This window comes from Gopherus evgoodei, chromosome 20 (assembly GCF_007399415.2).
Source record: "Gopherus evgoodei ecotype Sinaloan lineage chromosome 20, rGopEvg1_v1.p, whole genome shotgun sequence".
In the NCBI taxonomy this organism is placed as follows: Eukaryota; Metazoa; Chordata; order Testudines; family Testudinidae; genus Gopherus; species Gopherus evgoodei.
In genome coordinates, this window is record NC_044341.1 from 10357521 (window position 1) to 10370046 (window position 12526).

Sequence of the window (12526 nt, forward strand, 5' to 3'; positions counted from 1 at the left end):
CAAATGTGAACTCCTGAAGCACTATAACAGTCTTACCATGCATCCAACGAAGTGGGGATTCACCCACGAAAGCTCACGCTCCAATACATCTATTAGTCTATAAGGTGCCACAGGACTCTCTGCTGCTTTTACAGATCCAGACTAACACAGTTACCCCTCTGATACAAGTCTTACCATGGAGTCCCAGACATTCCCCTTCGGCATTCCAGTCTATCTTGCCACCCAGACAAGCTGGACTGAGTGATAGTTGGTTGCCATACACCAAAGATCACAAAAGATTCAGGTTGTTTCCAGTCTCAAGAGACCAGTCACTTACCCCAGGTAAATTTGTACTTCAGATCTTACACCAAAGATAACACTTGTAGCCAATCCTAACGATTCATTAACTAGGAAAAAGAGTTATTTGCAGGTTAAAGCAGGCAACATACATGAGTTACAATCTATGGTTTCAAAAGGTGACAGAGATGTAGTAATCCTGTCAGCACCAAATGTCGTTTAGGACTAACCCAAGTTGACCCTGAGGATCTCTGCTAATTTCCTAGCTCCAGCCCTTTGAGAGTCCAAACAGCAAAGAGATGACAAATTTTCATGCCAACCAGGGCCGGCTCCAGGCACCAGTGAAGGAAGCTGGTGCCTGGGGCGGCCAATAGAAAGGGGAGGCAGTCCGTCTGGTATTGGGGCAGCACATCCGGGTCTTCAGCAGCACTTCGGCAGCTGATCAAGTGCTCTCCCTTAGTCCTTGGCAGTGGGTCCTTCACTCCGTCTTTTCTTCTTTGGCGGTAGCTCAATTGGCTTTTTTTTTTTTCTGCCGCTTGGGGCAGCAAAAAAGCTGGAGCCAGCCCTGATGCCAGCTATCAATTTCCTTCCACAATCCAAGATGAGAAGATGAGCTTCCTTGCACATAGCACCTTCATAAGTGTGCGAGGACCATTAATCCAGTCTTTGTATCGTGATGTTTCACAACGGTTCACTTAGTTTTTTGATAGCCCTTCTTGATGGGTGGGGGAACCACTTCTTGTGCTGGGTCCACAAATTCAGAGCAACAGTTTACAGCTATAAAGCAAAACTGACATATTACCTTATAGAATGGGATACAGACATTTCAAGTAAGATTAATGCATACAGCAATTTACAAGCATTTTATAAAAACTAAACACGTCTTTACAAGTCTAACACCTATCTTGAATAATACTACCATACAGGTGAGCTAGTTTGGTTTCCTTCCAGCTATCTGTCAGTGCTCAGCTGACATCTTCAGCCTTGGCAAAAGCGGGCACCCGATCTACCAGCGTCACAGGAGGAAATAACTTAATAGCAGAATCTCTCACCTTCTCCTGCATGACGGTAATCACGTTATAAGTACCTGGACAGAGAGAGGTTAGTTACAGTCACTGTTTTGAATTATGCAGAATTCCCATTGAAGTCAGTAGGTCTTTGTCTGAGTTAGAATTGCAGCATTTTATATAATAAAAATAAATAAATAAATACAGGACACTGGGCCACCTTTGCAAAATGTGCCATGGAACTGTTAGTGATCACAAATGGTCAGGACCTCAGTTTTACATTTTGTCCTAAAGACGATACTTCCAGCAGCACAAGACCTCCTAATACCATATTGGAGCGTTAGTTCAGAACTGCTTCAGAAGGAAGAGCTCCATCTTCTGAATCACAACCACCACTAAGAATCCTGAATTCCACATTACTCCTCATCATCTCCAAGTAACCCTAACGTAGATATTTTCTCTTCAATATGGTACATACATGCTACTTAATTTTTTCAGCCCTGGATTTAGCAGGTAGAATAGCAATGGATTTGGGAGTGAAAATATAAGAACCTGCTTAACCAACTACTATTTCTGCTTTTCTCTCCCCTCCAAAATCTGAGCAACCAACAAGATGAGGAAACACAAACACAAACTTCACCCAGAGGAGTACCTCCACATTTCCAAACATCTCCTAATCTCTATTTGAACTGCACTTACAGCATATTATTGGATGTCATTTTTACTGCAGCTTTCATGCTGAAGGCTCCCACAACAGTGGATAGTCAGCACATATTGTATTCAACAGTAAGTGGAATGGAGATTTTGGCCAAGAACTGTGAGACAAATCCACAGTTGAGTTCTTACCGAAAGTGCAACTTGAAAGGGCCTTATGACCAGATTTTCAGAGGGTTTGAGCACTCATTGAAGTCAAGGGGAGTTTTAGATGCTGAGCACCTCTGAAAATCAGCCCACTGGATTTTGAAGATCTTGTCTGAAAAACTCACAGGCAGCAAACTGCATGGAAATAAATTTAACTTCATCTGAAGAAAGGGCTGAGTGGAGCCTAATTTTTAGTACCTGCTGTTCCAAGGAATCCCAGTATTTCAAATCTGATGCTTACACCATTAAACAAACATCTCCTCAAGATCGCCTCTTTGTACCACTGTCAGAAAGCATGCTGATCTCCTTGAAGCAGAGCAGAGAGAAACCGAGGCGCTTTGTTTTGATCAGATGTATTGCACTCAGAACAAACTGACCTGGTATTTATCTCTTGTTCCACCCCACTATTTTGCACAGGTCTAAAAGGAGCCCATATTTTGCCTTCCCATTCCAGCACAGAAAAAAAGGAAACACTGATAAATTCACACTGTGGTCAAAAAGACGCAAGCTGTTTAACCACAAAATTGTGTTGGCTCCTCAGGAACAAGCAGAGTAGCCCAGAAAGGGTGAAAACAGAGAGAAACTGGTCCATATAAAGTGTGACACACTGGCTGCTGCTTAAGAGAATGATCCATCATTCCAGCCTCAGTCATGAAATTGGTCAGGGTTACTCATTGCAGCATGGCAAGGGTTAGGAGCCATATCCTCTTGTGACTATAGCGATATCTTCATTTCCCTAGAGCAGCCTCTTTGACCATTGAAGTGGATGCATCAGCTGGGACCTGTGTTTGCTGCTCCTGGTGTTTTTCATTGTGATTAGAGATGGGAACATGTTACCTCCTTCCATCTGCGCGCAAGCTTGTCATCAGCAATCTGGTTTTGTTTGGATGCCCTTGGTTCCACACCCGAGGCTGACCAACCCGCCGAAGGAGTCTGAGAAGCCCTGGTTTAAACATTCCCTCACAGCGTTTGCAACCCAGACATCAAGGCCGCCCGGCCTGGCGCGCGAGGCGAGGAAAAGGAAACGGGCTCCTCCAGTCACCACCCAAATGGAATGAGCACAAAGCGTGGTGCCCCTCCCCCCATAGCCCTCCTGGGGTAGATAGGAACCCCCGCGACTCGCCCCAGGAACACACATTCCCATCACCGCTCCCTTTTGCTCACAGGGCACGTGACTCCTCCCCTTTGTCCCCATCACCAGGACTCTCCCTTTGACCCTAATACAGGGGCCGCCCCCGCTCCCCAGCCCCCTAGGGCTCCCACCCCAGAACTAGGCCCCTTTACTCCCCTCACGCCCAAACAGCCCGTGACCTTTGACCCCTCCCTTCCTTCTACCGCGCGGCCCTTGCGCAGATTTTTCTGGAAGGCCCCGGACGTTGTCAGTAACCATAGAAACGAACGCCAAGCGCCGAACCCGTGCCGGGGCTCCCGCCTCTTCTCCGGTGATTGGCCGCCGCGGCAGCCAATCAACTAGCGGACTGGGGGGAACTGGGCGCGAGGATTGGCTGGCGGGCTCAGCGAAGAGTGGGGTGGGGGTTCCGGTTCCGGTGTGAGGGGCCGAGGCAGCAGCGGGAGCGGGAGCGGCGGCGGGCAGGAGAATGATGGGGCCGAGCGCGGCGGAGGCGGCCGAGCAGGAGGAGCGCTTCGACGGGATGCTCTTGGCCATGGCCCAGCAGCACCAGGGCGGCGTGCGCGAGGTAACGCCCGCATGGCCGCGCGCGTCAGGCCGCCCTTCCCCCTGTCCCGGGCCCGCGTGAAATGGGAACGGGGGCGGGGCTGCGGGGCTCACCCCACCCTGGTTGGGCGCCCCCTGGAGCTGACGCTGGAATAAAGCCGTGACACCCCCCCCCAGCTCCTGCGCACGTGCTCTGGGGGCTGCATGTAGCCACGTGGTCTCTCCTCCCCCCCCCCCCCCCGGCCTCTGCTGTGCCCGGGATTTCCCCTCCAGCCCACGGGCTTGGCCACTTCGGCAGGGAAACGGCGATTCTTAATCAAGAGGCCGGGGTCGGTGGGGTGCTTGTGCCCTGTCCGTTTCAGAAGCACTGAATGCTCCTGTTGGTGACCCAGCGATTGCCATGTTGATGTGTGCCAGCAGCCTCCACCCACGTTGGTATTGCTTCCACTAGAGTCCTCTGTTGGGCCCCAGGGTGCCTGTGGTAATGGCTTGGAGACATTGACTTGAATGTATTTCTCTTGTATTATTATTAATATGGTGCTATTGACATGCATGGCTTTCATAGACAGCCAAGAAGACAAAATCCACACCCATGTTACCATTTCAATAGACAAAATACAAGCAAGGGGATGTTGACTGAGTAGCTCTATTAGAGAGACAGGATAGGTGAGGTAATCTCTCTCATTGGACCAGCTTCTGTTAGTGAGAAAAACAAGCTCTGGAGCCACACAGATGGCTGCTTCAGGTCTGGAAATGATTCTCCAAGTTCAGTGAAAGATATTAGCTCTCCCACTTTGTGTCTCTAATATCCTGGGACCAACACACCTACATTCCATGTATTAGTAGCTATATGGCAGGTTCCTTGTTTGTCACTCATGTCATTGAACCCTATCCCTGGTGAGCTGTGACCCTAAGAACAACCATATTGAGTCAAACCTATGGTTCGTCTAGCCCAGTATCCTATTTTCCAACTGACTGGTGCCAGATACTTCAGATAGAGTAAATAAAACAAGGCAATTTATCAAGTGATTTATCCTCTGACATCCAGTCCCACCTTCCAACCCTGCTGCAAGCAAAATTGCTTAAGCATGAGCAGTTTGGCCACTGTAGACAGAGATTTCTTTACTGACAGTCATCCCAAAATATTGTGATGACTGTTGCATGGTATTTCAAATGACCTAGGAAGATAAATAGGATGGTTAGTTTACCATGGCTTTCAGGCCCACATCAATCATGGAAACCATAGTAGCAACAGCACTTCCTACTGACATAGCATAGCTTTCACCTAAAGTGTGGCAAGGGATTTAGTCTCAGTGAGCACAATTTTTGTTTCCTCTTCCATCTCACAGAAATTTTAAATTTCTTGTAGAAATTGCCATACTGAAACATACCTATATAGTCCAGTCTTCTCATGTGTGAGAGGTCTATGGCCCTACCAAATTCACAGTCCATTTTGGTCAATTTCACATTCATAGGATTTTTAAAATAGTAAATTTCATGATTTCAGCTATTTAAACCCCAGTGGTGTTATTTTAGGGGTCCTTGCCCATAAAAGAGTTGGGGGGTTGCAAGGTTATTGTAGTCGGGAGGGTACTGCTACCCTTCTGGGCAGCTGGAGCATGGTGGCTGCTGGCTGGGAGCCTAGCTTTGAAGGCAGAGCTACCGCCAGCAGCAATGCAGAAGTAAGGATGGCACAATATGGCATAGTCACCCTTACTTCTATGCTGCTGTCTGCAGAATAGGGCCCTCAGTCAGCTGCCGGCACTCTCCAGCTGCCCAGCTTTGAAGGCAGCAGCACAGAAGTAAAGGTGGATGGCATGGTATTGCCACCCTTCTGCACTGCTGCTGGGAGCGTGCATCCTTCAGAGCTGCGTGCCTGGTTAACAGCCACCTCTCTCCATCCACCCAGATCTGAAGGCAACGCGGAAGTAAGGGTGGCAATACTGTGACACCACCACCCCCCATAACCTTGCTACCCCCCCTTGCAATTCCCTTTTGGATCAGGACCCCCCCATGTGAGAAACGCTAATTTCCCCTGTGAAATCTGTATAGTATAGGGTAAAAGCATACAACGGACCAAATTTCACGAGGGAGGCTAGATTTCACAGTCTATGATGCATTTTTCATGGCCATCAATTTAAGGGCCATACAGAAGCAATTCCTTCTCTTTTGCATCCCATGCATCTGGACCATTATACAATGCTATCCTTCAGCTGTGCCATATTAGAGCAGCTATTTGTCTCTGCTTCTACTGAGTCCACTTATCTTTTCCTTGGACAGGGAGGACTTTGCTTGGTGTATGGCCTGGAAATGAGGATCCTTGCTCAAATAGTTCTCTCATTCAGCAGACTGTTGATTTAAAAAAAAAAATTTGTTCAGTGCGATACTGCTAAGATTAGGAAAAAGTGATAAGGGATTGTACCAATGGTATGTCAAGACCTACAGACTTTTCTTGCAGCTGTGCAACCGCCTAGCTTTATTAAACCAGTATGGTAGATGTTAAATCCCGAGTTTGCATTGGTGGCCATTGTGAATTACAGAATTTTATAGATTAATTTTCTTCATTTATTTAGTGAAGTCCAGAGTACTGAATCATGTATGCCTTACCTCTTACAAGTGTAGCTGCAGTTTATAATTTTTCATATTTAAGTAAGTGTGCTGTAGTCTCCCTTGTAAAAACAAATAAGACTTGATCACATAAGGTCTCCGATGGCTACTACAGCATTGCTCAGAGCTGAGGAATGATTTGGTGTGTGTGTGAAAAAAAATTATTGGGTTTTTACATGAGCAAAGAGACCTAAGCTTATGAGAATTAAAAAAAAAAAAAAAAAAAACAACCCAATCCTTACACCAGAGAGTTTTAAGGTTATAATTCTAGAAGCCCCCACTGTAACTCTAGTAGTCATGGTGGTTCTGAGGGAAGGTGACTTCAAAAGGAATTTTTCAGTCCTTGCCCATTGTATAATCTCATGAAGATCTCTTCAAGGTAGAGAACCCAGAAGGCAGATCTTTGCAGAATATGCTAGTTGTTGTTTATCTGAGAAATAGATACAGGAGTTTGATGTCAAGCTTTCAACAGATCTTCAGGTAGACTTGGCTGGGGATTACAGTACAGAACATCAAAAATCTCTCCTTACTGAAGCAAGAAGTACCAATGGGAACTAGTGTCTCCTGTTGATCTGGTGGCAGTTTGATGTCCTGGCAGGCCAAGAGCAATGTTACTTTGTTTTTGCTTGGGTAGGTTGAAATCTTTATTTTAAGTCTCCTGAAACTGTCTGTGTCTTGTCTTTCAGCTTGTGAACACATTCTTCAGTTTCCTCAGACGTAAAACTGATTTCTTCATAGGAGGAGAAGAGGGAGTAGCAGAGAAGGTAACTCACCTCAGGTCTTCATGATTGATTTCTGATATACCTAGAGCAAGCTATGCTCTATCTGGAAAAACTCATTTCTGTGGAGACTGAGTTCTCCATATTCTCCAGTTACTGCTCTGCTTCAGCGTGCACTCCTATTGCCATCTGATTCTTTTTTACTCTGGCTCTGGCTCTGTGGGCCTGACTTTCTGTGAAACTGCTGAAACATACTAAGGAAACAAGGTAATAATAAACTGCCCCATCCACAGCTGAGCATGTTTGCTTGGGTGAGTGGCATCAGTGGTGAAAGGTTATTGGTTTTTTTGCCTATGCTCTGGCCAAAGGCTTGTTTGGAAAGCAAGCCTGCCAGACTTACGGACTTAACTGTGACAGACACCACAGGATTGATAACCCCAGGTTACCTTGTTTGTTCATTTCAGAAAAAGCACAAAGTCCGTCTCACAGCATATGCGATTGCCACTTTGTCTCTAAGCTGCAGGATATGACAGTGTTGGTGTGAGGCCGGTGGTCACTGTGTGGGTGTGGGAGAATTGGACCCTTCAGATTCCAGCAGGCTGGCATGCCTGACCCTTCTGCAGAGTACTACATTTCATATTTAATCTCATAATAGACCTAAGTGCTCAAATATGAAGTACCCAAACTTTCTGAATGGCTTCTGTAGTTAACGACATAGCAGGAGTTCTAAACTTCTTCACAGTATGTCTTAGTAGCCTCCCATGGAAACACTGATTTCCATACAGACCACATCCCCTCCTACTGGCTATTGGATAACATCTGTGGCAGGCAACTACAGCAATTCTTGCATGGGAAAAAAAAATCACTATTGAGAAATTAAATATATTTGTAGGTGCTTTAATGCAGTTTAGCAGGTGGAGGTGAGGAACAAATTCTCTGTGTGCCACCATTAAGTGCTCTGCCAACCACTGCTGATCTGCAGGCCAGAGTTTGGGAACCACTGCCATATGGCTTTGTCAATGCTGCATAATGTACACATGCTGCTTAATCTGTGAAATGGAAGAAAGAAGCTTTAGGATGAAAATGATGCAGAAGATTAACTCCTCTTCCCCCCTCAGTACGGGGGGAGAGGGCTAGAAATCTTCAAGATCCCAAAGGAATGGGCATATAGTTACAGAAAGAAAATGTGATTAGCACTCTGAATAGAATTTCAGATGACTGATACCTGTAGTGGCTAGAGTTGGGAACTAAAAGTTGGAACTCCTGGCTTCTATGCTGTACTGTCGAAAGTTACATAGTAAATCAAGTCACTTAGCAGCCATACATTAGTTTCCTCACCTGTAAGAGAAAGATAAGATTTACTTCTCTTGTAGAGTGCTTTGTGATCCTCTGAAGACATTGCATACAAAACGTGACTTCCTCTGCCTTTCACGACATAGTACCCCACCCCCGACAAAGGTTTGAAGAAGCCAGACTGCTCTATATCATTCTCGTGCTACCCATCCTTATGCTAAAGTTTCCTTTGGGACTGAAGTGTCTTGTGTGTGTGGTCTCAGCACCAAGGTGAAGCTTTTGTGGTGGGGGGGTAAAGGGGAATTATGCTGACATGGGAGGTGAGAATATATGCTCCCCCCCCCTTTTTTTTTTTTTAAAAAGAACTTTCTTGTGCTTGACTGAGGGTTTATGTTTAAAATCATCCTCCTCACTATGGATTCATTCCTCAGTAAAGGCAAGTCTTTAAGAAATCACTATACAGACAAACTATATGACACACAAATACAGATTAGCTATTCAAATGCTGAAGCAACTTTAGAGTCTTCCAACAGCAAAGCCACTTGAAACAGAGCCAATTTCACAGTCAAATGGCTACAGAACACCCTGCCACTTGCTGCTGGCTATGCGTCAGTGCCCTGGTCTCAGTCTCTGGCTCTCCTGAGATGTGGGTTAGGCATATGGTGGACAGGAATAGCATGCTTCTCCCACCTCCGTTTGGGAAAGAACACGGAGCCTGTTTCACACAGCTCTTTGAGATCATAGCTTGGAATCTGACTAGCTATAGAGGCAGGGAAGCCATAATGTTGAATCCTCTTTTGTGGATGGAGAAAGATTCCGGAGAAAACCTTTTCCTAAGACAGCTTCACCTCGAGCGGCACCACAACAGGCTGTGGCCTGTCAGGCTCTCCCAGCCTCAGTTTCCCCTTTTTAGCCACACATGAAGGGAACATAGTCTGTCTCTGATACAAAGCCTGCTCCTAGGCATAATTGTTATACACCAGTGCAGTAATTCCCCAAAAACCTTGTAATAAAACCATTCTGCAGTTTCCACAGTAAATGTATGAAGATACAGTGGCTTTTTTTCCCCATTCCCTTCTTCAGGTTTAGGTCTGCCACATCACCCACCCAAGTCAATAGCAGCACTCTGTTCCAAGTTCTTTTTACACCAGTCTAGAGTCCCTCTCTCCAGGCCTTCCTGCCTGAGGGTGACCAGTCTTTCTGCAGCCTTTCACACAAGTCTGTGTCCCAAAAGCTCCCCCTCCTGCAGTGTTCCACTCCTCCAGGCCTCCCTGCCTCCAAGTCCTGCCCCTTAGCAGGGGCTCCACTTCCTGCATCAACCCTCTTTCTTCCAGGCTTGGCTTCCCCTGACCAAGCAGTATCATCCCTTTTTTCCTAGGAGCCACTGCCCAAGCCTCCCACTCATTTAGGATCCCCCGCTTCAGTCAGTTCTCACCAGCAGTTCTGTTCCAGCTCTTATCTGAATTCAGCTCTCTTCCAAGCAAATCCTGTCACCTCTTCCTTGCTGCTGCTTTCTCTCTCAGGTTCAGGCACCATTCATCTGTTCTGACTCTCCTGTCCTCGAGTGCCCAGATGCCCTCTCTTGAGCTTAATTTGGGGTCAGCTGACCAGTTGCAGATGAACTGGTCTCTTCCCTGTTAAAGGGCCAGTGTTACCCTGTGACACACCTGCCTCCTTTTCACTTCCATTCCTCCAAATGAATTAGAAGGTATTTTAGTAGTACCATCCTTTTTGGCTTTTTGGAGACTCAATTCCACTTCTGTGTATGCAACACAGTGTGTTTTGAATATCATATCAAAGAAGGTACTGCAAGCCAGTGTTCCCTCTAATTTTTTCCATCCGTGTGCGGAATGAATTTTGTTATGTGCACCAATATGGAGGTAATGTGCAGATCTGCATCACCAGTAGAAACAAAAAACCTAGATATACATTTTTTTTAAAATTACCATAGGGATAATTACTCCAGCCAGGACAGGTTAGACATTTTAGAGCTCACTACTCAAAAAATTAAATTTTAAGCATAAGAGAAATAAAATTATGAAATGCATAGACCAGTCCAGAAATGAAAATAACAGCACTTTGAAAGAATAAAATTACAGAGAATATATGTGCAATGCAGGAAGTACCAACAACAACACAAGTATGTGTTGGGAGATGAATGTGTCAGAAACAGTGTGGGTGAGACACAGAGACTGTGTGTAGTCAGAGACTGTGCATTGTCTCTTCAAGGCACTCACTTGCCAGAAGGCTCGTTCAGACCACAGCGCTGTCCTGCTCCTGAGCTCCATGCCACCCCCCCTCCCTGTGGAGATGGGGTACATGGGCAGGGGGAGGCAGGGGAAAGAGGACACCCTGATATCAGCACCTGTCTGCCCCCCACAACAAACAGGAGGGTACCAGGAGCAGCTGGCCAGGGGCTCCAAGGTAGAGGGCAAGAGCAATGTGGCTGCAGAACAGTGTGGGGAGGGGCACCTGAGCACATGCTGCTATGTCTCTGCTAATAAAGTGCGTGATTCACTCCGGGGTGGCCATGAAGCTTAGAGGGAACGGAGTACTGCACTCCTGCTGTGTACATTAAGATTTAATAATAATTGTATCCTTCTCCCCCTGTACTGGTTTTCAGTCAGTTGTATAATTAGCTGAGGTCCATCCTTGGAACTTCCTCTTTTTAAATTCGTACCCTTTGATATAAGGAATCTCTTCCTCCCTTTGATTCCTATCTGTGACGGTTGCCAGGGGTACCCAACATTGCTCCCACCTGCCTTGCATCACATTCTTCCCAGATGTTCTCTTTCCTGTCTGAAGAGCTAATGTGTCTTCTACAGCAGAACTGTTTTCACTACGTGCTGCCTAACACAGTACCCCTGGCATTATCAACAGCTGGGTTATTGCTCTGGCTTCCTGCCTGTTTACTCAACTCTCCCGCCAAGCAGTGCAGCCATTTACATCACAGACCTTGATGTTCTGCCTTTCTTCAGTGCTCTTGGGGCAGGGTTATATGGTAACTTGTTCCCATGCTATATAATTTGGTTTTCAATTTTTTCAAATCTCTCTCCTATAAGCTATAGCTTTCAGGTAAAAATTGATGCTTCTAGGTTTTTAAGTATTCATTGTTGTTTCATTTTTTCCCCCCTATTCTGCCAACAATGCAAGGTGTTTACAAAAAATAGTATGAATGCAAGGTCTCCACCCTAAATAGCTTACTATCTAAATATTAAATCGGATAATATAAGTATATGGGGACGCTTCAGATGGAAAAGGCCTTCTGTGTACTCCACCTGGAAAGCATCCGGATCCAGTTATAACCCATTATACTCCTAGAACTTCTTCCACGGAGGGGATCTCAAAGCATTGACAAACACTAGTTATCAGAGCCTCCTGGTTGGTATTCGTCTCACTTTACAGATGAGTAAGGCACAGAGACTACGTGAATAGTTTAAGGTGAGACTACAAATCCTTGGCACAGAGCTGGGTATACAAAGTAGGGTCCTGAATCTCCATTGCATTTTCACCTCTGCAAAGTAGCTGTTAAATACTGCCAAATCAATTGGTAGGATTTTACACTGCACAAGGTACAGGGCAATGGAGAATCCGGCTCAGGGAGTACTTTTCTTCTATAGGCAGGGACTTGGAAAGTATTCTGAACTTTCCCAGATATCCTGTCAGACCCCACCTCAATCATGGGATGAAAAGAGGGAAATATCCCTAGGTCAATGCTTTTGAGGAATGTGTCCGCTCTGTAGTAGACTTACAAAGGAGGTTGAATCTCCCTTCAGCTGCTGCCACCCAGGTTCATGGTGAATTCTTGATACTTATCCATCATTGGGCTCCTTTCTTTCAGTTAATCACAGAGACATTCAGCCACCACAACAAGCTGGCTCAGAAAGAGCAGAAGGAGAAAAAGGCCCGGCAAGAGGCAGAACGGCGTGAAAAGGCAGAGCGAGCTGCCAAACTTGCTAAAGAAAAGAAGCAGGAAGATAATGAGCCAAGGATCAAGGAGCTTACAGAGGAAGAGGCGGAAAGGTTGCAACAGGAAATTGACCAGGTGAGAGTGCACACACATGCTCAGCATACTGAGCTATCTGCCT

General features: G+C 46.0%; 1 protein-coding gene across 2 annotated transcripts in view; it reads left to right on the plus strand.

Annotated features, from left to right (window-relative positions):
• The first annotated feature begins 3673 nt into the window (after window positions 1-3673).
• Window positions 3674-12526, plus strand: part of NUDC (nuclear distribution C, dynein complex regulator) — a 34998-nt gene continuing 26145 nt past the window's right edge. For both annotated transcript variants that reach the window (XR_003997284.1, XM_030538838.1), the window contains exons 1-3: window positions 3674-3841; window positions 7113-7190; window positions 12280-12483. Coding sequence is in view for 1 of the 2 variants with exons in the window: in XM_030538838.1 (XP_030394698.1) it covers window positions 3743-3841; window positions 7113-7190; window positions 12280-12483 (381 nt within the window). In the remaining variant the exon portion in view is untranslated. The remainder of the gene's footprint in view (window positions 3842-7112; window positions 7191-12279; window positions 12484-12526) is intronic.